Source organism: Hesperophylax consimilis, chromosome 19 (assembly GCF_061612785.1).
Source record: "Hesperophylax consimilis isolate HC1 chromosome 19, BYU_Hcon_1.0, whole genome shotgun sequence".
Classification (NCBI taxonomy): Eukaryota; Metazoa; Arthropoda; class Insecta; order Trichoptera; family Limnephilidae; genus Hesperophylax; species Hesperophylax consimilis.
Genome location: NC_142854.1, coordinates 22,539,843 through 22,567,014, shown reverse-complemented (window position 1 = coordinate 22,567,014; position 27,172 = coordinate 22,539,843). Strand labels below are relative to the sequence as shown.

The 27,172-nt window shown below is 35.1% G+C and overlaps 1 protein-coding gene across 1 annotated transcript; it reads left to right on the top strand.

Moving 5' to 3' along the window:
- Nucleotides 1-1,604: 1,604 nt before the first annotated feature.
- Nucleotides 1,605-26,992, top strand: LOC149415010 (uncharacterized). Its single transcript, XM_089643574.1, has 8 exons — nucleotides 1,605-1,833; nucleotides 2,613-2,987; nucleotides 13,665-13,841; nucleotides 18,360-18,448; nucleotides 19,058-19,177; nucleotides 20,131-20,232; nucleotides 21,980-22,049; nucleotides 24,777-26,992. The coding sequence occupies exons 1-8, from the start codon at nucleotides 1,711-1,713 to the stop codon at nucleotides 24,966-24,968; spliced, it is 1,248 nt and encodes a 415-aa protein (XP_089499700.1). The 5' UTR covers nucleotides 1,605-1,710; the 3' UTR covers nucleotides 24,969-26,992.
- The last annotated feature ends 180 nt before the right edge of the window (nucleotides 26,993-27,172 follow it).

The following is a 27,172-nucleotide window of genomic DNA, read 5'->3' as shown; positions in this document are numbered from 1 at the left end:
TACCGGTGACTATGCTGTCACTTAATCGACCGATGTTTCAAATGAGGAACCGGTTCCTTTTCCAACTTTCTGTGAAGATGTATTAACAATAGCGCATGTTGTTTTTACGTCCAACAGATGGCATTGTTTTAAAAAAATATCATATTTTTACCAGTCAAAGGTAACATCTATTCTGTATAATATATTTAAAAACACACGCGTATTCAAATACACACATTTGATTGAAGAATTTGACTAAAAAGAAGCAAAGTAAACGTTGACAGAGAACGGTAGGACCATGGATTTAAAGGAAAATAACTGTGTTGGAAACTTCAGATACTTTATTGAGAGAATTGGTGAAAAAATATCCTTAATCATACTTTAATAATCTTAAAATGGATAAAAGTAAATTTGAAGAACTGCTACCTCTTGTTGCTCCGTCAATAAATAAATAATATACTATAAAGTTGTCGAATTCCACTCCAGGCAAAGGCTCTTTAAAAGACAATACTTTATTTTAACTTGCACACCTCTATGGTCGAGGAGTAAGAATCTCGACTAGCAAGCCGTAGGTCGCAGGTTAAAATCCAGGAGTGCGCAAGTAAATTTTATTGGATGGATTTGTGTTATTTCATGATTGCGGCACATTCCAGAGTGGAAGATACTCTCAGTATCGCCCTGGTGTAAGACCATTATTCAGAATTGAAACGTTGCTTGAAGTGGCATTAGCCGTGTTTGGTTACTAGATCTGAATATCCAGGTTCTCCCCCCACCTTTTTTCCATCTCCTTCCCCTCTCCACTATCTCCAGCCTCATAACATACCCCAATTGGGGATGCCACAGTCTCACTGGCTCCAGACGGTTGGGAGCAGTTGGATGTCTTGTGCGGTATTCACATGTTTTTTTTTCATGCAGACAACTATTTCAAGTGGGGGGTTTAAGTAAATATGCACAAAATAAGTTTTTAGGTCGTTAGTTTGGGTTATTTTAATAATTTCCATTTTCTTTCAACCTCAACTTTGAGAAAAAAAATGGAACCTTAATGCATCTTTTACCATCTCCCCCGACATAAATAGTAATTTCTTGTAGTAGGTAATTAAGTTGAAACCAAGCGCTATGTTGTTTTTGCGTGAAGCGGAATTCTACAAGTTTATCGAAAATACTGTGACGAGAGAGAGTATGCCTGTACGAATAAAATTGCACACTGTACTGATAGAAATGAACGAGCATTTATCTCGTGTTTAGACGTTTCATTTTTCATTCATTCCGAGCGAAAGATGCCGAATGCCAAAACTCATTATCGACAGATCGGTTCACTAATCAATTCATTTGGTAATTTTGTTTCATTTTGTGTTCAGACTTTTCACTTCGAGTGAAAGAGGTAAATTGAAAAACAGAAATGAGCGAAAAGTGAACCGTCTGATTCCTACTTTAGGGCCATTATAACAAGCTGAAAGATAATAGGTACCATTACTAAAAAAATACTTAAATATCGACCTTATAACACAAAGAAATTTTAACCATGGAAAGCGGAGCGATTTTTTGGGTATGGCATCACTGCTTTGCTTGTCAGCTTGTCAACTTGTCTTGTCAGTCTTTCAAATTTTTCTACTTTTTCTATGCATTGAATTATTTGCGGCGAAGTGCCATGGCCATGGATTTGTTCCTTGAATTTTACGCCAGTTAAATCTTAATATTTTGTAATTGTGCGTCGTTTTAAATCCTCCGAAAATGGCAGTTTGTTTAAGAACCGTTTCGATGAAACTGGCGCCGTTAAATGCCATAGTGTCCTCGAGGCAGTCCGCTTCAAAATTGGAAACTCGTCTGCCGAGGCGTTCGCAGTTTTTGGAAGAGGTATTTCATTGATGATTTTACATAATATTTTATAACGCGTGATTTATTTATAAACTTTGGAATAATGTCAAGTTAATTGAGCGGTTTATAACATAGGTCATCTCGCATAATCGAATAGAAAGTGCTCTAACTGTCACCGAAATTGCTAGAAATTCAAATGATTTCAAATAGGAAAGGTTAAGATTTCACACTATTGCAACGTTGAATACTGTATTTTAACATATCTTATTCTGTAGTAGAGCATTTAAAATTTACCATTTTGCTATTATGTGCGATAGCAAATAATTAAACAAGATATTCCAATATTTACCATATCCAAGATACAACATGTCGGTTATGTACAAATAATAATAACTAAATTTTGACATGCGCTATCTAATTAAAGTTACGTTCCTTTATAGATAAACATCTTTTGTTTATCTGTAGACTCTGGACTTTTGAGTCATTAACTTTAATATTAAAAACCTAATTATTGATGGCAAATATCATTACTTTCCACAATCTTCGTATTTCCAAACAAAATTAACCTTTTTTTTTTAATGCAAATGCTGCACAAAAGTCCCAATTGCTTCCGATTATCCGGAGTCTATGGGACTACGGCATCCCCAACTATTGCGGAGATGGTAAAGAGGAAGGTTGGGATGAACCTGGCTACTCAGATCTAGTCACCTTTCAAGTCACATTTTGATTCTGATTGCAATTTTATTATTCTTAACGCGGTGAAAAGATTAACAAGCAAACTGGCTTACCATAAAATAATACTGATTTCTATTTTTCAGTTCCTGGGCATACGACAGCTGTCATCAAGCTGCCGTCCCGTCCAAGAATGTCTTCCGGAAGTAGCCCACGATGACACCAACCTCCTCCACAACGACTCGCAAAGTTCCCTGAAGATGGACGACTGGAGGGACATCATCCATAAGCGGTGCGTCTCAGAATCTCCGGAATTCCGGCCCCAATCCTTGGAGGGCCTGGGCTCGGAGCTGAACGGTAGTCTAGCCAACCTGTCCAGCGTGGACTTGGCTACCAGACCTTTGGGGATAACTCCGGACGACATGATCATGTGGAACAAGTATCCCGGGGATATTATTGCTCCCACTGCCAACTATTATGCCGCCAGATATTCCCTGTTTATGAACGGGTTGCATCAAAAGGTAACAATACAGTTTCTTAATCCTCTTCTCCGCTTTTAATTCCGCTTCACGCTTAATACTTTTTTTTCAGAAATAACACTTGGTTTATGCTTCATTACTTCAAGAGACAGCTATTTATGTTGGAGAAGATGATAAAAGATGCAAGTTATATTTTTTGTAAAGTTGCCGAATTCTGCCTCACACTTAATACGCCAAAATATTTAAAATAACGGTTGGTTTCAACTTAACTACTACTAAAAAAAAATACTATTTTTGTCGACAGAGATTGTAAAAGATGCATTAAAGTTCCAATTTTTCTCCGAGTTAAATTTTTGAGTTAGGAAATTCAGATAAACTAAATGCAGATTTACTAAAGATGTCTAAACTAAACCAAATAAAGTTTCATCTCCCTTAAAATAATCCCTTTAAAATATTTGTATTGTTTAAGCCACGTCTGTATTATTTAGGATAGTTAAGTGCATTATCTTTTATGTTTAAGAATGTTGTTTGCCAACGAGCGGGTGGAACAACTTTATTTTTGTAATATTTCCTTCAGAATTAGGTTTAAATACAGATACCTCCCAGAAAAAAAGGACAGAATTGATATAACTGGTAGGTACAGGCATACCTAGGCAGGAGGCAGTGTTGAAATAACTGGTAGGTACATGCGTACCTAGGCAGTCAGTCGTGAGATAATTACTAGGTTTATGTAAACCTAGAGAAAACTGAAGAATAAAGGAAACTAGACCTTTATTTCTTTCAGTTTAAGTTTGAGCAGAGGAAAATAAGATCCTCTGCAATTATATTGTGAATTAATAAATTTATATGTCAAGAAGAAGAAGTATTTTCCTGCATTCCATCTGACGGCGTGTTCTCGTACCACGATAGCAGAAACACCATTCCTGAGAGAAAGTCCAGTTATATCCAATTTTCCAATTATGTCCTAAATTTGTATCCTGTATCTAAATTTCGCTAATAAACAATTAGATAATGTTAATTAAGTGTTAATCTCAAGTGACCTACCAGGTAAGTATTGTACTGTATACTATCTCCATAAATAGTTAGTAATAACATAGATTACTGTAGAAATGTATTATAAATTTGTACAGCGCCCTTGAAGTGATTTTACACAAAAACGGTGCTATACATAGACATATGAATATTAGTAGACCTGCCCTAAGTGATTAAAAGCGTATTATCCCCACTCCCCATACCGGTTCCATTGGAGCCGGCTGTGCTCGCGTATGGCCTCAAGTGAAATTTGAAAACGTGACGTCATCATTCTTGTGCGAACTATGGTCGAGGCATCATCGGTTCATTTTACGAAATAACACGGCAAAATGTTGACTTGTACTATGAAAACTTGTAAAAATAGATGTGAAAAAGAGAATAAACCCAATTGTCGTATTACATTCCATATATAAGCATTATTTTACTTTATTTTAAGCATATTCACATCGTATAATATGAATCAGTTGTTACTATCACATCGAGAAACGTCTGGACGCGAAACACAAAGCTGGTTGGTTGCTGGGAAGTAAATTATGAACATTTATAAAAGTGTCTTAACTAAATACTTAAACGAAATATTCGACTCTGAAAATAGAAGAAATTTTTTGTCGAATTTGGACTTCGCAAATTTGTTCATAACGTGGCGAGTAATTTGCGCTCCCATGTAAAAATGTCTATTCATTCAAAAGCAGATTTTACTTTTAAGAAGTAAATGGTGATATTATAATGCGAGATGCCTATTTACTGTCAGATTGATTTATTGACGAATCACAGTCAGCTTCACTCCCTTCGTTCTTCAACAGTTGATTTTACCCCTCGCCATTATCTTCTCGTCTATTAATTCCTATGTCTGTGGTGCTATACAAGTCACCCATTTATTATTATTATAATTAATTTGAATAACTCAAACTAAGAACCTAATAACTTTTCTGCTTGTTTTACAGCGGTTAATATTACAACTAATAATAAATTTGGGTGTTTGGAATTCGTCAGACCAACATCAAAAAGATTGAAAAGTTCTCAAAAACTGTGGCTTTGATATTGCTTTCCGCACAAGCAATAATTTAGGAGCATCGCAAAAACTCTAAAAGTAACATACCCAAACCAAAAAAATAACGGCATTTATAAACTCCAGTGTGACGAAAGCAACGCTGTATATGTCGGACAAACTGGCTTTAAATACTAGATTCATTGTGCGATTGTTTAAACATAATAATAAAATACAGCCATAATTTGCTAAAAATCACTCACACAATGATAATAATAAGCCATCTCCGTTACATGTACAAAATAAAGGCCGTAAACTCAATCTTTGAGAGCAGTTGGAAATTAATAAAACTTCTAATAATCCCAAATAGTTTGATAAATTAACAAAATTTACAGTTTCGATGACCATGCTTTTTCTTGTTTGTATGATCTCAGTTAATTTTGAAGGTTAGGAAGTACGCATAGATTATTTAAATAACCCAAACTGAAAACCCAATTACATACCTACATATTTTGTGCATGTTTTCACATCTCCCCATAAAACAAGCCAAAGTGGATAATTCATATTTTGCGCCGCTAACGTAACATTCGGTTTAACTAATGAATTAAATTATATAATGAGATTAAAAAAATTAAGTACAAGAACAACACTAATGTTTTCAAAATATCGAGTTGTCTCAATTTTTCTACGTTTCGAGTAAAAATGTTCTAAGTGTTTTTCACGTTTGATATTAAAATTCAATTATTTAGAATTAGTAATGTTTATTTTAAATACATACACCGGAAAGATTACACACGCTTTAAAGATTTGGAGGAGGGCCTCAAAGGTATAAAATTATTAAAAGAAGAGAATGAAAAAAAAAACACAAGAATCTCATCCCTGGAAAGCCGTCTTGCAGATCTAGAGCAAGTGAAGCTCTCCGACAGCTTGGAAATGGCGGGCGTGGAATTGCGGCCGGGAGAACAAGCCTCGGAAGCAGTACTTCGAGTAGCCAACTCACTGGGACTGCCCTTGCAACCACAAGATATACGCATGGTGACCAGGACTCAAGATCGAAGACAAAACACCCCAGACAAACTCCACATCACCTTCTATAATCAAAATACAAGGGAATCTATGCTCTCAAAAAAAAATGCGGCCAAAACCATAGACTCAAATTCTCCCATTTTCATCAGCGAGGTGCTCTCACCGTACTTTAAGGAACTTCTGTGGAAAACTAAGCAGACGGCTAAAGAAACCCACTACCAATACGTGTGGTTTAAATCAAATAAATTGCTTGTCCGCAAAGCAACTGGCGATAAAATCTTCCAAATAAAACACGAAAATGACCTAAAAAAAATGGGGAAACAAACTTAGACGACTTATCCACCTAAAGTAAATTAAATACATTGCTAATAATTTAATATGGCCGAATTACTAAATACTATCCACTCAACTAGCACTCACTCACATTATTCAACCAATAATACAAAACTATGCGATTCAATATTTAGCACCCCAGGCACCCTTACTCTATTAAACCAAAACATAAGATCCCTTAACAAAAACTACGACGAACTAGACATACTCTTGTCTTCCTTTAAAATAGACTTCAATATTATTATACTAACAGAATGCTGGATCCCAACCTCTTTTACTGTAAAACACAAAAATAACTACTCCTCATATTTCACAACAAAATACCAAAACCAAAATGATGGAGTTGTCGTTTACATAAAAGATAATCTTAACGTATCTGTCTCAGAATTCACCCTAGAAAACTCAAATTGTTTACAAATAATCGCTGACCCAGATACGTGCATACTCGCTATTTACAGATCACCTTCATCACACAACATTACGCCCTTTCTAACAGCTCTCGACACTCATATAAAAAAAATTACCCACTTCAAAAACATCATCGTAACTGGTGACCTCAACATAAATATACTTCCACAAGGCCATCCCCAGAATATCGAATACCAACTGATGCTCCTGGAACATGGCATAATAAGCGCCATCAACACTCCAACCAGAGTTACCAGAGACTCGGAATCATGCTTAGACCACATAATGATCAAATCCAAAAACAAATTCTGTAGCGTAGTATTTGAATCCACAATCACAGACCACTACACAACAATGATAGGACTGACCACACAGACATTGAACCCAACAATTCAAAACAATATCACAAAATTTGAAACTGACTACGTGAACCTAAAAAAATGCCTAGAAACACAAACGTGGGAACACCTTAAAAAAATTAACAACACTGAAGAAGCCTGGAATTACTTAATAACATACCTACAAACCCTCATCACTCAAAACACCACAAAAACATTCAAATCTTTCACGCACCGCAAAATAAGACTAAAAAAATGGATTACTCAAAGCATAATAAATTGCATTAAAAAACGGGATAAACTACACAAACAAGTCACACGCAACCCAAATGATACTTTTCTGAACTCTTTCTATAAAAGGTACAGAAATACTTGTTCTCTAATTATACGAAAAGCCAAAGAATTATATTACAGAAACAAACTGATTACTGCTAACTTTGACCCGAAAAGCGTTTGGTCTATTCTGAGGGAAAGTACAAATACACAAAAAAACAAAGATGATGAAATAAAAAAAATACTTATCAACGACGAAGAAGTCGACTTCCACAAAAATCCTACACTTATCCTTAATTACATAAACAGACATTACACAAATATCGGAGCAAGCCTAGCCGAAAATATAAAACAAAAGTCGTCTAGTAACGATAATCAAGAACCTCAAAAAATTCCGACTCAGTGCAAACACAAAAATAGTGTCAGTCTTTTCAAATTACATAGAGTAACTCTGGAAGACACCAAAAAATTAATACATTCCCTAAAGAATAACACAACATCAGGTCCTGACGGAATAGACTCTAAAACAATAATAACACTAAGCGAACAACTACTTACTCCACTAACATACGTTATTAATCTTAGCCTGAAAGAAGGAATTTTTCCGAGCATCCTAAAAAAGGGTCTGGTTATTCCTATTCATAAATCAGGACCTAAAAATAATGTAAACAACTTCAGACCCATTACACTATTAAACACGTTGTCAAAAATTCTTGAAAAAGCAATAAAAGAACAGCTGCAACATTATCTGGAAAACATGCAAATACTCTCAGTTAACCAACACGGCTTTAGAAAAAATAGGAATACAGAAAACGCAATTGCCACTGTAACCGAGTTTATTACACATAATTTAGATGCCAAAAAAAAGGTAATTTCAATCTATTTGGACTTATCTAAAGCCTTCGATACAATTTCGCACAAACAACTTTTCAAGAAGCTAAAAAACATTGGCATTAATGGAGTAGAATTGGAATTAATGAAAAGTTTCATGTCTGACAGAACACAACAAGTCAAAATTGACAACAAGACAAGTGAACCACTTTTAATCACGTACGGAGTCCCACAGGGGAGTGTACTTGGCCCACTAATATTCCTCATATACATTAACGAATTATGTGACATTGAAATTGATGGTAAAATCGTGACCTTCGCTGACGATACAGTTCTTCTGTGTCAAGCAGCCACATGGAAAGATTTATTCACAACAGCTGAAAAAAGTTTGTCAATTGTCATAAAATGGCTAAACAGAAATACTCTTACCGTTAACACAGTCAAAACAAAATACATCACACATAGTATAACACAAAGAGGTCAACCTCCTTCTAACTTGAACTTGTTTTTGCATGACTGTAAACAAACATCATCCTATTGCCTATGCGAACACATCGAAAGGGTAAAACAAATAAAATACCTAGGAGTTATTATTGATACACACTTACAATGGACTGAACACATTAATTTTATCACTAATAAACTAAAACGAGTCTTGCACCTAATAAAATCCATCAAAAACATTTTTCCACTAACAATACTCAGATCAATATATTTTGCACTGTGTCAATCCATTGCCACTTATGGAATATTAGCTTGGGGAAGCGCTACAAACATAACAATTGACCCAATTCAAAAAGTTCAGAAGGCAATAATAAAACTCATACTGCAAGTACCATTCTACACAGACTCAAACAAAATTTTCAAAACTCTAGACGTCATGTCAATAAGACAACTTTACGCCAAAACTGCTCTCCTACATCTCATCCATAATAATCTTCATATTACAAATCAACCAAAAGCCATAATAAAAACCAGGTCATCAACAAATAAAACACTGAACATTCCGATAACACACACCACACACGGACAAAGACACTTTCAATACTACGCAACCAAACTTTTTAACAGTATGCCCATTACTTTGAAACAACTAATGACTACAAATACATCTACAAACTTTCTCAAAAAACATATCGTAGCCTGGATAAAAAATCAAGATATTCACTTTATTCAAAAGATTATAATTCCAAACCAAACATAACCAAAATATGATAAATAAAATTAAATATTAAACACGTTCTTTAAGAATTATCCTAAAATTACATACACGCACATATATATGTGTGTTTTCATGTTTCAATATGTCTGTGAAAAAAAAAAAAAAAATAATAACTTTCTACCACAACACATAAATACCTGTCACACTTAATCACAAACACGTAAACACCTCAGCACAGGTTCTCCTAGTGAGGTGTTCACGTAACATACAATATCAACCACACACAGTTTTACCTACATCAACCTATGTTCTTTATTTTTTATACCTATTTTTCTGTACTACAATATAAACCACTGTAAAAAATTGTAAAATGTGTATTCAAGAATAGACATAAATAAATAAAATAAATAAATAAAGATAATTTTATCTAGTTTCTAAAACAGTATATGTTTTTACGGAAAGTTAAAAAATGCAATGCATATAGCACACTTGAAATACATTGAAAGCATTGCAAATTGATCAAAAATGTTGAAAGAAGTATAGTTTATCTACCACTTGGTAGCAAAATCATCAATTGTCTGTGAATAACCCTTCCATAGTTTGCCTATTTAGCTTGAGTGCCTTACCTACAGTACTTAACCTTTTAGTACTTTCATCACTTTTGTTCAGTTTGCAATGTTTTCCATATATTGCGACAAGGCTCTAGAACATTCTTCCAGACAGCATAAAAGAATGTGATTCACAAAAAAATTTCAAAGATAATGTAAAAACTTGGATCAAAAATAAGAATAGGGCCTTCACCGGTGCATTCACCCAAATTCGCAGTTATTGAAGTCACCACATTATTGAGCGAATACATTTTAATACAATTATAGGTATGTTTAAAGGTATTAGGAACTAACACGAATAATTCTGCCTCAACACAGGCTAGCCTAGTGAGGCGGTATTTGAGAAACCTCAACTGTACTTTTATTTTCTTTTTGCCTTCATAATATTATGTTTGTATTTTTCTGTTAATTTCATAACCTTAAAAATAAAGGTTACAAATCAATGTTCACCAAAATATGTAATTATAGTTGTAATGTGTAAACTTTCCTAAGTAAATATATTATTATTATTACAAATGCGTCATATTTTTAAATTTTTCGTAAAAACAAATACTTTTTTAGAAACTAAATAAAATTTTCTTTATGGTGTATGCATTTAAAATAAACATTAGTATTTCAAAATAATTTCAATATCAAACGTGAAAAAACGTTTTTACTTAATGCTAATCTAATTTTGGCTATTTTTAGGATTTTATTTATTTTTTTTTTTTATTTATATTTTAAATGTATATTTACAGAATAAAAAATTCCAATAACAAAGATACACTATATAATCATAATTGCCTAATTAGCGATTTAAATTTAATAATGCTCAGGTGGAAAATGTCAATGTCACAGGCTAGTGAGTTTAGAAGGCCTATCATTCTTCCGAGAGGCATTGCTATTGGTAAGTTAGTCCTACATCTCGGAAGAATGAATGGTTTGTGTCTACGCGCTCTTACGAAGTTATCAGGGACGTAAAATAAAATTTTATTCAAAATTACTGGATTGTTGATGTGACCGTTCAACAAGTTATAGGCCATCATCAGCAACGCAGCTTTCCGCCTGTTGACAAGACTATCGATACCTAGCATTCCGGAAAGGAGGGCTGATGGGTATAAATAGGGATAGTACCCGAAGTCTCTAAGATAAAGATAACGTAGAAACTTCTTTTGTACTTTCTCTACCATTGAAGTGTACGTTGCATCCCCTGGTCCCCATATTATTGAGCCACTTTCCAAAATACTACATACTAGGCTAAAATATAGCATGAACGTGAAATGTTAAGTGTGGGTCAAAGGTTATTCCCAAATCTTTCGGTTCAGAAATATGTTTAAGAGAACATTGGGACATCCTATAGTTGAAGTAAATCACAGTGTTTGCTCTAGTATAGCACATTATGGCGCAATTAATGGATTCCCGTATAAATATTTGAAGCAAACTGGAAAGAATTTTTATATTTGTTTCTAACATCAAAAAAATTAAGTATTTCCAAATGATAGAAAAAAAAACATAAAAATGGACGGTCATATATGACCCTAAAATACTGGAGGGGTTAAGCTGATTAGAACCGATTTTAATCTAATACAGCATTCTCTTAGTAATCCGCTGCTCGATCATCTGGGAACTATTATGATCCGTCGTTATTTTTACTAGTTGACAAACTGCTTGAGCAGTTTAGCGGGTATAAATAATAAAAAATAAAAAAATTTAAAAAAACTAATCAAACTATAATTCGCCGGTAGGTCAAATTCACGTGCGTAGTCTCGAACACTAAGCTTTGTGCACCGACGGGTTGCGTTATCTTAGCCCGAATTCCCACTGGTTTGATAACGGTACGAAATCGACAAAAACAGGAGACTCTGCGCAGAAAAATCCCACAATGGCTGCTCTGCAAATCTTAGTGAACTTTTCTTTTCTGCTCACGGTCTCCAGTTTTCGTCGATTTCGTAACCTTTCAGAGTAACCTAGTGGGACGACGGGCTCACTCTTACACACTCACTTACTATAACGCCGTCTAGCTTGCTAGAACTTTAAATAAATAAAAAAATGGATATTTTACGTAAGATCGATAGCTGTGTTTGTGGCGCTGTTTTGACTCTTGTGCTTTATTTCGCAGGTGGAGATTTTCTTTTTTTATTTATTTATTGCATCTCACTATACATAAAACACTTTTTTTTTCATAAAAATCAACCTGACTAGGACTGAGCCTGTATCGAGGTTAACAATTTACATTTGAGTGAAGCAAACATAAGAGTAATCACAAACATAAATTAATTTTACATACAAACACAAAATATTTCAAAATTAAAAAAAAAAATAAGTATTAGATGTGTTACCAGATGGGTAATTTGACAGTATATTGTAACAATATTTGAACCATAACTAATCATTAATCATTATTAAAAAGAAGAAGCAAAGTAGATAATAAAGACAGATAGGGTGACATTCAGTTTTTAGTAAATGGGACTTATATAAAATCTTATTATTTAAGAAAGGACAAGGATGAAAAAATATTAAGACAATCGTCTGTCAATACAAAAATCTTAATTAAATTTTTAAATTTAACTAAGGAATTGGTAGACTTAATATGATTTGGAAGAATATTAAACATAAGTGGTGCCTGATATAAATAATTTCTTTGACCAAAAGAAGTTTTAGTATGTACAGCCACAAAGTTCAATGTGGAGCTAATTCTAGTTGTCCACATTTGTTGTGTTCTTTCAGCAAAATTAATATTGATAAAAAATCGACAAAGTATTTGAGTGATATATAGCTGTTTTATACACATAACATTACATTCCTTATAAAGTAGGTTGGATGGATAGCAGAATTTTTTTTTGTACATTACTTTAAGGATCAATTTTTGAGTAATATTTAGTGGTTCAACATTGGACTTTAGAAATGATCCCCAGCATACTATGTTATAAGAAAGTCGAGATTGGACTAAGGCAAAATAGACAGTTTTTAATTTCTCTTTGTCCAATATGCGTCGCAGTTCTTTAAAAATAAATGTAAGAAATGTATTCATCGTCTTTGAGAATGTGTCTTGGTTAGAAATTTTGGTTAAAACATGTTTAATGTGTATTTATATTGAAGGAGATTGTATTCATCGTCTTTGAGAGTGTATCTTGGCAAGAAATTTTGGTTAAAACATGTTTAATGTGTATTTATATCTAAATGCATAAACCTCTTTTTGTACCGAGTTGAAGGAGATTGTATTCATCGTCTTTGAGAATGTGTCTTGGCAAGAAATTTTGGTTAAAACATGTTTAATGTGTATTTATATCTAAATGCATAAACCTATTTTTGTACCGAGTTGAAGGAGATTGTATTCATCATCTTCGAGAATGTGTCTTGGCAAGAAATTTTGGTTAAAACATGTTTAATGTGTATTTATATCTAAATGCATAAACCTATTTTTGTACCGAGTTGAAGGAGATTGTATTCATCATCTTTGAGAATGTGTCTTGGCAAGAAATTTTGGTTAAAACATGTTTAATGTGTATTTATATCTAAATGCATAAACCTATTTTTGTACCGAGTTGAAGGAGATTGTATTCATCATCTTTGAGAATGTGTCTTGGCAAGAAATTTTGGTTAAAACATGTTTAGTGTGGTTTTATATCTAAATGCATAAACCTCTTTTTGTACCGAGTTGAAAGAGATTGTATTGGTAAGGTGGAGAATGTGTCTTGGTAAGAAATTTTGGTGTTTAATGTGTATTTATAACTTGTCCAGGATTCCCTAGCGCTGTCCCTCTCTGACTACGAGAAGACGGCGTTTGCTCGCAGCGCCGGAGTGGACACGGCCAGCCCAGGCTTCAGTAGTGCCCCAGCTTCGTCGCCGCCGCCACCCGCGCACAAGGGGGCCAGTCCCGAGCAGCTGGAAGTCATTCACAACAGCCTGGAGAACAATGTGAGTCCTCTTACGCAATGCCTGCACAATCTAATCCTTAACTAACTAACTAGCTGACTAGCCATCACGTTATTTCTCACCAGGATATTTTTTTATTGTTTATAGAGCGGAGACGGTTTACACGTAGTTCCCGTGAGCACTTAGGCCATAGGCCTATTGTGCTATTTCCCATTTTATTACCTCATTCCTTTAACAGTAATCCGGTCCCTTTAATGAAGTTCACCAGGGTTGTCATTGGATACGTGGCTAAGTCTTCTGGTTCTACAATGTGTCTTCCCAGGTATCTGAGCCTAGTTCCCAACAGAGCGGGAAATTGGCACCAAAGGTGAATTGGAGTCTCTTCATCCTCTTCACATTTCCGGCATCTGTTGGTATCTTCCACTCCCGAGAACTGCATGTGCCTCCTGAGATGGCAGTGTCTTGTTAGTAGTCCTACCAGTTCCCTGAGTTTCAGTCCATATCGAAAAGTAAAGAGAACATTCTGGCACACGTCTTGGCACATACTCTTTGCTTCATGTCGTTTGGTTGGTTCAACCGTTGAGTGTTGTGTACAGATACCGAAATGGTTGGTTCAATTTCACCAGTTGCTCCTCTGGGGAACACACGCAGCATGCCTCCTACTTCAAAATAACAAAACTTTAAGATCTAGTAGCATGGTTAACTATTTACACGAAAAAAAAAAGACAAAAGGGCAAAAAATGTCTCATGGCACGAAAAAACTCAGTAATAATATGATGCTAATAAAAGAATAAAATGTAGTTTTTACGTTTTGATTTCGTTGCATCCTTTTCAATACATTTGAACTGTTCCAAAAGGATCACAAGAGCTTTGTTCCTGGTATCTCTATCAGAGTACATATATCTTTATTGTAGTAGTGCAAGTTAAATCCTTGTATAATGTCAAGACTTTTCGATCATTAGTCATGCCTGTCATTTTATTTATTTTTATTCGTTAAGTCTAAGCTCACAAACTACGCTCGACGGCTCCCTCGGCAGAGTGAGTAAAGTTGATTCAACCGATAAACCGCGCTACGGACGATCCAATCCGGTTGGATGCTCTACCGCCAGAGTTCAACTTGATAGCCACTCCCCCTTATCGCATACAATGCATGGTAGTTAGATGCTCTGTCGGTACAACCGTTCAACTTGATAGCCACTCCCCCTTATCGCATACAATGCATGGTAGTTGGATGCTCTGTCGGTACAACCGTTCAACTTGATAGCCACTCCCCCTTATCGCATACAATGCATGGTAGTTGGATGCTCTGTCGGTACAACCGTTCAACTTGATAGCCACTCCCCCTTATCGCATACAATGCATGGTGGTTGGATGCTCTGTCGGTACAACCGTTCAACTTGATAGCCACTCCCCCTTATCGCATACAATGCATGGTGGTTGGATGCTCTGTCGGTACAACCGTTCAACTTGATAGCCACTCCCCCTTATCGCATACAATGCATGGTGGTTGGATGCTCTGTCGGTACAACCGTTCAACTTGATAGCCACTCCCCCTTATCGCATACAATGCATGGTAGTTGGATGCTCTGTCGGTACAACCGTTCAACTTGATAGCCACTCCCCCTTATCGCATACAATGCATGGTGGTTGGATGCTCTGTCGGTACAACCGTTCAACTTGATAGCCACTCCCCCTTATCGCATACAATGCATGGTAGTTGGATGCTCTGTCGGTACAACCGTTCAACTTGATAGCCACTCCCCCTTATCGCATACAATGCATGGTAGTTGGATGCTCTGTCGGTTCAACCGTTCAACTTGATAGCCACTCCCCCTTATCTATTTATTTATTTATTATTATTACACGCCCTAATGGGCTTTTACACACCACAAAGTTTAATAGTAGAGTATCACAGTTATTATAGATTCTACAAAATTAAAACAATAAAGGAAACATAATACAACGAAAAAAGAAAAAATATTAAATGTTACAACAAAAGCATATAATAAAATAAGATACATTAGTAAAAATGATAAGAAGTCTCACATAAATAGATATTCAAAATAAAAATATATATATTGCGGAAATTATAGATGTCTATTTGTGTCTCGATCTATATAAGAATTGAAATAAACAATATTTATATTGATTATTTTTAAGATGAAATATATCTCCCAGATCAGAGTATTTATTTCCGAGACTGTGAAGTCTTGGAATTGGGGAATTTTGATAAGACAGTGTCCTTGTGTTGTAAAAATAAAAGGGTAGTAAATTTCGGCAAGATCTTTTGGTTATGTGGATGCTGATTAATTGGAGTAACTCAGGACAGTCAATTTTGTAATGAAGTATTTTATGTAGTACTATTAAATCTGTGTTTATTCTTCTTTCAGAAAGTTTTAATAAGGACAATTTATCTAGTAAGTAGTTATAATCAATGTTTTCTACTAATTTATAGTTTATATACTTCAAGAACTTATGTTGAATCTTTTCAATATTATCGGAATGAATATTGTAAAAGGGAGACCATAATGTAGAGTTATACTCTAGTTGGCATCTAACAAGGGTTTTGTACAACATGATAAATGTGCCTAAATTATTGAAGTCTTTTGAAATTCTCAAAACAAATCCAAGAGTCTTAAGAGCCTTATTGATAATGTTATTAATATGATACACAAAAGTTAGTTTGCTATCGAACAATATACCTAGGTCAATAATTTCACTGACGCAATTTAAGTTTTTATCATTTAATGTATATTGAAAAAATATTGGATTATTTATTCTGTAAAAATTAATGAACTGACATTTCTTTATGTTCAATGCAAGTTTGTTGATAGAGCACCATTCAAAAAGATTTCTCAAATTAGTTTGTAATATAATGCAATCATTTATGTTATTAATCTCTTTATAAAGTTTCAAATCATCAGCAAAAAGTAATACTTTTATGTTAGTAAATATATCAACAATGTCATTTATGAATATAATAAACAAAATGGGCCCTAAATGAGAGCCTTGTGGCACTCCACTTGTGGCTATAAATGTGTATGAATTTGTGCCATTTATTTTCACACTAAGACTTCTATTGGACAAATAACTAATAAACCAATTTAATAAACTACCATAAACTCCAAGTGTGGCTAATTTATTAATTAATATTTTGTGACACACCTTATCAAAGGCCTTGCTAAAATCAGTGTATATTGAGTCAACCTGGCATCTGTTTGCTAAAGAATTGGATATGAAGTTTTCGTATATTAGTAAATTAGTTAAAGTAGATTTATTTGAACAAAAGCCATGTTGGTAGGAAGTTATAATTTTTTGTATGTTGGAAGTTATCTTAGAGAGTACAATTTTTTCAAAAAGTTTGGGTATCGCTGATTGGATACATATCGGTCTATAATTTGTAATGTCCGTTTTGTCCCCTTTTTTAAAAATAGGGGTAAGAAAACTCTGTTTCCATGTATCAGGGAAACAACCTGTTTCTAGAGACTGATTAAAAATTAGGAAAAGAGGAACAGTTAGGCCGTTTAAACATTCCTTAATTAACACCGGTGGAATATTATCAGGTCCAGCATTTTTTCTAACATCTAACAAATTTACATGCTTTTTGATATCATTAATTTCTATGCGTATTTCAGATATATCCAGACTAAGATTTGATGAGAATTGGGGAATTTCGTTGCTAGGTATATCCTCTTCATATACAGACTTAAAATAATCGGCGAATAAGTTTACAATGTTTTCATCATTACAACCAATTTTCCCATACAATGCATGGTAGTTGGATGCTCTGTCGGTACAACCGTTCAACTTGATAGCCACTCCCCCTTATCGCATACAATGCATGGTAGTTGGATGCTCTGTCGGTACAACCGTTCAATATGATAGCCACTCTCCCTTATCGCATACAATGCATGGTGGTTGGATGCTCTGTCGGTACAACCGTTCAACTTGATAGCCACTCCCCCTTATCGCATACAATGCATGGTAGTTGGATGCTCTGTCGGTACAACCGTTCAATATGATAGCCACTCTCCCTTATCGCATACAATGCATGGTGGTTGGATGCTCTGTCGGTACAACCGTTCAACTTGATAGCCACTCCCCCTTATCGCATACAATGCATGGTGGTTGGATGCTCTGTCGGTACAACCGTTCAACTTGATAGCCACTCCCCCTTATCGCATACAATGCATGGTAGTTGGATGCTCTGTCGGTACAACCGTTCAACTTGATAGCCACTCCCCCTTATCGCATACAATGCATGGTAGTTGGATGCTCTGTCGGTACAACCGTTCAACTTGATAGCCACTTCCCCTTTTTGCATACAATGATAATGATGAACAAATCATATATCTACGCATTATAGATCTGTCCTTCAGAACCTCTAATGGAATATGATGTTCATGGCTATTAATGTCTTCCGTGGTTTGAGGGGTTAAATAGATCGTGCTGCTTTTGCTTCTTATCAGTTTTTATTAACAAATATATTTATCCTCCAATTTTGAGAGACGCATATATTGTGTACCCTCAATATTAACGGAATGACATTATTTGTTCTAGCTTCCGAAACTGTTCACCCAACCAATGGACTACAGCCTCTACCATCCAGACCTAGTCTTCATCAACAACATACGCGGAACTAAGTCTGTGTAAGTATAGATAAAACAGTGAGAGTTGGCTGCAATAAAAAAGCTTAACGTTGAATATATTTGTACATCGGTATACACTTCCACCGGCGAAGAACAGCCCTTTGTCACTTTTGCGCCTACTTATTGTCACTAGCGGAAGTGGGACAGCAAGTGTATATTATGGTTGTAGAAGAATATTGATAGGAAGCTTGTAGCGTTGTCTATTCCCATTGGTTCAAGTTCAATCAGGTGCATTATATTTCGAGTGAAATAATCTCCATCTTCATTATTTTATTAATAGATTTTTTTTGTCAGTTTTTCTGCTATAATTTCTTTATTTTACTTTTAATCGCATTTATTTATTGGACTACGTTTACTACGAATAAATATACGATACAGAAAATGGCTGATTCTGATAATACATGCACATATCTATCAATATAGATTTGTCTCGTTTATGTCTAGCGGAAAAGGGACAGCTTAAACAGGACTTCGCTATGACGCGGTAGCTCGCATCATGTACTGGTCAAAGAAAGGAATGTGTCCTCTCTCTGCAAGCTAAGAAGCAATTGAGTTTTTTTTTTTTGCAATAATTGTGCCTGTTTAAAGGTTTAACGTTTTGCATTCCAGCGGCATATATCACTATGTCAAGCAGATTGCTCTCCTGCGGACTATCGGTCACCTGAAGTTTGCCTACGTCAAGTTCGATATCCTTAAGATAACGCGGCGGCAAGAGGACTCGAGTGTTACGTAAGTATATTACTTTAAATTATTTGTTTCAGCCGGATTTTTAATTCAGTCCAAGCTCATTTGTAGCCCTGAAATGATACAACGATATACAGAAGTAAAAGATGCGGGGAACCAACACAGCGGTGGTCGTGGGCGTCTACCTTTCTGTCTGCAGGCAACTTGTACTGCAATTCATTATTATAAATCAGTCACGGTTTATGTGTAGTTCCTGTGAGCGCTCATGCCATGTGCCCATTATCCTATCTCTCATTTTATCTCATTCCTTCAACAGTAACCCGGTCCCTTTGATAAAGTTCACCAGGGTTGTCTTTGAATATTTAACTGTCTCCTGGTTCCACAATGTGTCTTCCCGGGTATCTAAGCCATGTTCCGAACAGGGCGAGACATTGACACCATGTATGAATCGGAGTCTCTTCATCCTCTTCACATTTCCTGCGTCTATTGATGTTATCCTCTGCCAATAGATGCATGTGTCTCCTGAGGTGTCTACCAGTTCCCTCAGTGATTGCACTGTCCATATTGAGTAGTTGCCCTGTTCCTCTAGGTTTTGGTCTGGTTTAGGTCTAGGTCTAGGTTTGGTTTTGGGAATAGAAAGGGAAGTACCTGGCTATTTAGATCTGGTCACCAAACACGGCTAAAACCTAAAATTTCAAGCAAAGCTTCGACTTTGATTGGTGGTCCTTCACGAGGACAATTCTGAGAGTATCTACTACCCTGCAATGTGCTGCAAATAAAATACGTATTATGTTAAATTGATATATTGTGAAATAACACAAATTAATCAACTAAAATCTACTTGCACACGTCAGGATATGAACCTGCAACTTCTGTATTCGTAGCCAAGGATAGTAACCAATCAGCGACGGAGGCCGTTGGATATGGCCATGCAAGACCTTATTAAGCAAGATATATGACTATGTCTGTATGTCTCATGTCTCAATATGTCGTTTCAGGGTACGATGGAGAATCCGTGGGCTGTCGGGCCTGAAGGCCATGTTCATGTTCTGGAAGTTCAAATTGTGGAAACTGCGAGAGGCTTACGACGAATGTGAACTGTAAGTATTTTTTTTTATTATTTCACCAGACTTTGAGATCTTTACTAACTTTGATGAATTTTTATACCCTCTCTTAGAGCCTCTGATATTTTGCAAAGTATTTCTCCTGCGAATTTCGTATTTCTTAGCGAAATGCTGAAATGTTTTAATGAAATATATTAAACAGATAAATTTGCTGTTTTTTAATGTATTTCAAAATAAAATTCTGTTTTTGAAAGCTGATGCAAGTATTTTTCAGATTTTAATATTACAAATCAACATATTAACAAACAAAATTTTTGGTTGCAAACATAGATAAAGTATTTAAAGTCGTTTACCGATGGTTATGCAGGTAACTCCGTTAATGGAGGACTGAACGCAGTTGGCGCTAACGAAAAATTGTACAAAGAAGCGAAGTTAGCAGTCTTCAATGGAGTGCTGGTACCTACCCTGATGTATGGAAGTGAGGCATGGAACCTGCAAAGAAAGGATGAAAGTAGATTGAATGCTGTTGAAATGAGATCCCTGAGGCGTATGTGTGTTAAAACCATGTATGATTGTGTGAAAAATGTGGAGATCCGCAAAGAGTACAAGGCTGATGTAAGCGTAATGAGTAAGATCAAGAAAGGGACGCTAAGATGGTTTGGACATGTAGAGTGAATGAGCGAAGAAAGGAGTGTAAGGAGAATATACGATGCAAATGTGAATGGTAGCAGAAGTCGGGGACGCCCGAGGAAGACATGGCACGATCAAGTGAATCAGATGCTTGAGTTGGGCCATGTCAAGAGTCAGAATAATAGAAGAGTATGTATGAGACGATGTATGAATGTGAATGAGGCAAGGAGTGTGTGCCAAGAACGAGTTGTGGAGAAACGGCCTGATGGTTAGTTAGAGTGATATTTTTTCTTTCTAATACCGTTTCAATCATATTTCTCATCACAACAGTAAGGGAGATACGGTGATTTCAGACCTTTTTACCATATTTAATCGTTTGTACAGACCTTTAAAATTATACAGAATAGGGAATTCTCGTGCATTTTGTAAATAATTTATTTCAATAAAGATAATTATTTTATTATGTGCCTCTTTTTTTTCTTTTTTTTTAAATGCATTTTCAAATTTTTGTAGTTGTTTTAAAAATTGCGGGCTATTTCGGCTCTGAAAACGGTCATGCGCCATTTTGACCGCTACGTCACAAGTGCTACGTCACACCTTTGCCGCCGCTGCCGCCATCGGTTTGCAGGATCTACTCGGGCCGGTCAACAGTGACGTCATCGTTCGCCCTTGAACGCTTGATCAATCACCGGGCGTTTTTAGCTGCATTGAAATATTTCGTTCGCGCCTGTTTTTAAAGTCATTATAACTTTAATAAATGATTTTTGAAAATTATAAAAACTATGTATTCTTGTGTCTGAAATGTTTCTACGTGTGAATAATTAATAATAAGTGATTTTTTGGTGTGAAGAGAATTCCCTATTGTTTCAGATTTTGGGAACGTCTATAGTAAACTTTTGTATGCAAACTGAAAGCACGGTGTTCTCTATTTCTTACACTGTTTAAATCGTATAATGTTTGACACAATAATGTTTGACGTCTGGGAGAAATATCTCCTAAAATTGCTCTGGGAGTTAAAAAGCTCCCGATAAAGACAAAATTGTCAGCTGAAAATTGCAGACAATTAATCCGTAATGTTTTTGTAGATCTATTTGTTAGGTTATAGGATTAAATAATATGTGTTGGAGATTCATTACTCGTGTTTCCATTTCAGGTGGTACGACGGGCTATCGACTTTCTACGTTGGATCCGATGGTCTTATCCAGACTCACGTTGCAGACAAGGTCAGTTCTTAAACATCATAGTCATATTGGTGGAAACCCACTAAAGGTACTAGCAGGAATGGTATTAATTTGAACCTATTCACATTCAAGTCATCTGCTCTGTACAGATAAACACTTACTCTTGGCTCTGTTAGTGCCAGTACTACGGGGTTTTCCAATAAGAGGTGTTATTTTGAATAGCCCGCTATTTCGGTAGATGTTACTTTTGAAGCTGTCAATTTTTGACATTTGACAAGTAAAAACTACGCCATTAATAAAAATGGAACGATACACGCTTCAACAACGCATTGAAATTATTAAAATTCACTTGAGTGAATCAAATGCAAATCATCTTGAGTGATGAGGCCCATTTCCACCTCGGTGGCTTCGTCAACAAGCAAAATTGTCATCAATCGCATCTGGGGCTCGGAAAACCCAAGAGTTATTGTTGAAAAGCCTCTCTATCTTCAACGTGTGACTGTTTGGTGCGGATTATGATCCGGCGGAGTCATTGGACCTTAGTTTTTCGAAAATGAGGCTGGAGCAACAGTTACGGTGAATGGATTGCGCTATCGAGAGATGATTAATGATTTTTTATGGCCGGAATTGGATGGTATTGATCTGGACAACGTTTACTTTCAACAAGACGGCGCTACGTGCCATACAAGCAACGAAACCATTGATCTTTTACAATTGAATATCAAAATAACACCTCTTATTGGAAAACCCTGTAGTTTAAGGCGAAGCTTAATGCCAAATCTCTATTTTGATTAATCTTTATAACGAATTGGTGTACATTATGAATACCAAAAAATATGCTTTAGATAAATTGAAGGTTTTCCTATCGTTTCGCTTGAGTAGAATACAAATAAAATAATAAATTACTTAATGAAAAATATAAATTAAACTACTAAAAAAAATATTTTTTCAATAGAAATGTACAAACGCGTAAAGGAAACAACTTTTAAAAAATACAGTATTATAGCTAAAATTATCTGTGACAGTTTCACTTGATAAACTTTTTTGCTTTCTTATAAAATTATTTACAAAATAAATAAAAACCAGTTTTGTGCTTGAAATCGAACGTTTCTAGACTCCGTTTGTCAAGCGAATTTAATGCCTATTACCTACAATTATAAGGTATACCAAGGATATACACATTTTTGGCTTGTAGCTTTCTCTTAAAGCCCGGCAATGCTGAGGTCCAGAGTTTAATTCCTAGTTGCGACTGAATATTTTTATGAATTTTTCAAATTTTCGTTTGATGTTTAAAAAATGTTTAAAAAATATTTACATATTCATTATTATCTCAAAATCATAAAAAATGAATATAATGTCCCACTTTGATACTTATAGGTCACTAACGCAGACCTGTGAAAAATCACGGGATATTATTATACTAAATCTAGTTAGTTAGTAAATAGCGCATTCTTGACAATGGAAAAAGTGCAGATCTCGAAAAATAACTAAATCTGACTTTATGTGTCAAATTTAACCACAACGGCACATTCTCACGTGTGTCAATTTATAGAACGTAAGTTGAAGTTCGTTCAAATTTGGGTTTCCTTGTTCTCGTGGACCTATCTCGTAGATTCTATGAAATAGATCAAAGAATAGATCAGGTAAGATCACAGCCTAAGATATTTATACACAAGAAATAATATGTACACATTTGAATTAAAATAAGTAAAATAATTAAAGAATTAAAATAATTTTCTGATAAAAAATTATTATATTGTAAGTAGGTACTTGATCGCTTATCCGAATTTTTGACACATCAGTTCCAATTTTGAAAATAAAATAAATTCAAAACAAATCCAAATTTCAAACACGAAGTCCATATTTTGCAAAAGATGATCTAATAGAGATAGAGATGATTTGCAAAAATACAACATGTCGTTGATTCTACTAATATAAACCAATTTAAAATTACGTTAACCCATTGGCCTCCGAATTGTTTTATACCGAAGTTTTAAATCTGCAGTGGTGTACTAAATCTTACATAACTTTTAAACTAAACATGCAAACGAAACAATTTTTTTAAATTTACTCGTTCATTGAATTAAGGTATGCAAAAAATATATGCAGTTTTTTAAAAAATAATAATAATATGATTAAACGAGGATATAAAAATATTTTTTTTATAAAAAACCATTTTTTTTTTCTTTTTTTTATAATTGGATTATGAAAAGTTTTACATTAATCATACTTATGACCATAATATATTTTATTTCAATTTGGGCTGATGTTAGCCGCCCACCACGCATTTTACGAACAAGCTTGTCAATTCCCGAACCACAAGCTATTTAAAAAAAAATTCAATGACGCTGAAATATAACAAAATTTCAATCGTAAATATCAGGAAAAAACTGTACCAACGGAGTCCTGCCAATTACTACGAAATGAATGCTTAATTATCTACAGAGCGATTGGCATTTAAAATTTTAAACACAGATGTCAATAATGTATCCCTTTTTCGTTTTTAAGCCGACGACACCAGACCCGCCGGAACGGCGTCGTTTGAGGCCAATGGGTTAATGATTAACTTATTGTAAATTTCAAACAACTAAATTTCTGTTAAACTTTTTGAAATCAGATATGAGCGCATCAGTAGAATGCTGTTTGCTCATTACATAATAATAATAATTATTCTTTACACCGGAGTTACAATCAGTCACAGACAGAACCACAACCGAAATTAGCTTTTTTAAATAATAATTAACATTATTCTACATGTAATGGTTTCAGGTAATGCCAGATGAAGACAGTGCTGTGGCCGACGTGAATAAGACCCCCATGGGAGCCAAGCTGGCGCTGCTTCTGGGGCTGGTCCCCCGATCCTACCTCGCCGACCTGTGCCCCACGGCCCTGGCAGCCCTGGGCCCTCTCAGCCCCGCAGACCTCACTATGCTGGCTCTGCCGCTGGAGAAGATTCACTAGAGACGAGCGTTTGTAACTCTTTTTGCCGGGAAAAGTAATAATGTCCGTTTAATGTCTTTATAACATCATTTCTACTGGGAGTTGGGATGGCGGAATAATAATCAATAAACACAATGTATGTTCTCGAATAAGGCCCATCTTCCGCAGGAATATGCAAGCATCCGATGCTTGACGATTCAAGTATCTTGGCAACTACACAGGCCTACATTTGGTAAAATCGTTGGCGACACCAACCTCCCGCAACGAGTCAGGCAAGATTGTCGCCACTCGCATCGTCGAGACCATAACATGACGTGACTTATGTCAGACATTTAATAACAATACGCGTGCTTAAATCAATGAATGCATAAACGTCAGCTACAGCAACGATTTCAGTAGGAAATGAACACACAACATGAATATTGAATACTTGCATATCCTGCTCTAGAAGGACCAAATAGTTGATGAAAAAGAGATATTGGACTGTTATTATTTTTATTTTCTTTGAATATTTTTGTTTAAAAAATGAGTTACATTGTTACCAATGAATATGTGAATGTACGGGGCTAGTTATTTTACTGTAAGATCGATTTTTGTCATCTTAAGAATGTACAATTTTGGTTAAAAAAAAATCAAAATTAAATGATAAATAAATTAATCAAGGATTTACGAAGTTTGTTAATGAATTTGAAAAATTATATTTTATAAATTTTGTGATGGGTAAAAAAAAAAATACTTAAATGCAGTGAAATTGTTGATATTTAAGAACGGCATATCAAAAATGTTACGTCTTTAGGATATGATTGCTAAAGTGAGTAATCTTTGCGATTCAATGCGAAATAGTATTGTATTTTTGGTTTGAAAATTTGATCGCCTAGAGATATTGAATACTGCAAGTAGAATACATCTCGATCTTTACTTCTGGGCGTTTCTTTAGCGAGTCTTTTTATAATCCGATTTCCTAGTCGGTAATAAACACATTTTAAATATAAAACTAAATAAATATGCTACATTTCTACAAAACGAAAAACAGACAACAGATGTCAAATAATGTCCGCCATCTTAAACTGTTCCGAAATAGAACACATCCTTTTTTTTCATCCATAAACTGGATGGAAAAATGCATAGTGCGACAATAATTAAGCTTGGTTTAAGCCGCTCCAGATGCTCCAGCAAACGTTTGTCGGATTCGCCTGGAGCACCCACACGTTCAGGCAGACTGCAAATCCGCCACGACGTGTTAACGGTGTTTGGTTTGATATTGGCAACAAAAAACAACCGTAGTAAATGGTGTAAACAATGGTTATTAAAAAGAAACATTTATTAACACGTAAACTTGTTAAGTGAATCGTTAATTACAAAATTATGAAAACCACATGAAATATTAACTGCAACTTTTAAGATTTCTTGCGACTGAAAGATGTCAAATTTTCTGCAATAATTTTAGATTTATTATTTTTTTACAATGCTTGTTTTGTTTGAGTTCGGTTCAACTTCTTTTTGGAGTAAGCTGTTTCATGACATATCATCTCTGTTGTGATAATTTTTTCACTTGATCTTCCAGAGACCTCTTGATTACACTCTTTAAATCGTGAAGCTACCATTGTTTGGATTAAAAAACGGCATACATAAGTCCAATCACTAAGCGCCACACGTAAACTGTGGATGCCACCATACGCAAAATATGAATGTTCGTATTTCACCTGCGCTAGAGAATAGAGAATCTAGATAACTGTGGAGTTATTTTTTCCAAACAAGGTTTAACGGAGCATCTCGAGCCGGCATAAGGAACATAGACATGTCGAAGTTTGTCTCTTCAGTGGACAATATTGAACACAAAGAGGATATTATTTAATTTAAGTATTACACTGTTACCTATTGTGCAAAGTAGTGTAAAATAATGAAATATAACTTGAATTATGTTTAATGTTATTATTGGTTACGCAGTGTAAGTAGGGCACGCTTTTGCTAAATGTGATGTGATTGTCACCTAGCTGTTTTAGCATACAAATAATTATTTATTATTAAAAACATTATTACTAAAACCTGTGTTATTATTTCATTTAAAACATTAAATAATCAACCCGTTAAAAACAAAGTTATTTTTAACTTTAATATGTAGCAGACACCACGTGTAGGAAGGCGAAGAAAAGCTGAATCGACAATCAGCTACAGCAATCAGCTCGGACTACAATGTATTACGAAACATGAATTGAAATATTGAC

Excerpts from the sequence above, each read along its gene's own strand:
- LOC149415010 (XM_089643574.1), top strand. The coding sequence starts at position 1,711 with ATGGCAGTTTGTTTAAGAACCGTTTCGATGAAACTGGCGCCGTTAAAT. Across the intron at positions 13,842-18,359 it reads ACAACAGCCTGGAGAACAAT|CTTCCGAAACTGTTCACCCA; the intron begins GTGAGTCCTCTT and ends TATTTGTTCTAG. Across the intron at positions 20,233-21,979 it reads GCTTACGACGAATGTGAACT|GTGGTACGACGGGCTATCGA; the intron begins GTAAGTATTTTT and ends TTTCCATTTCAG.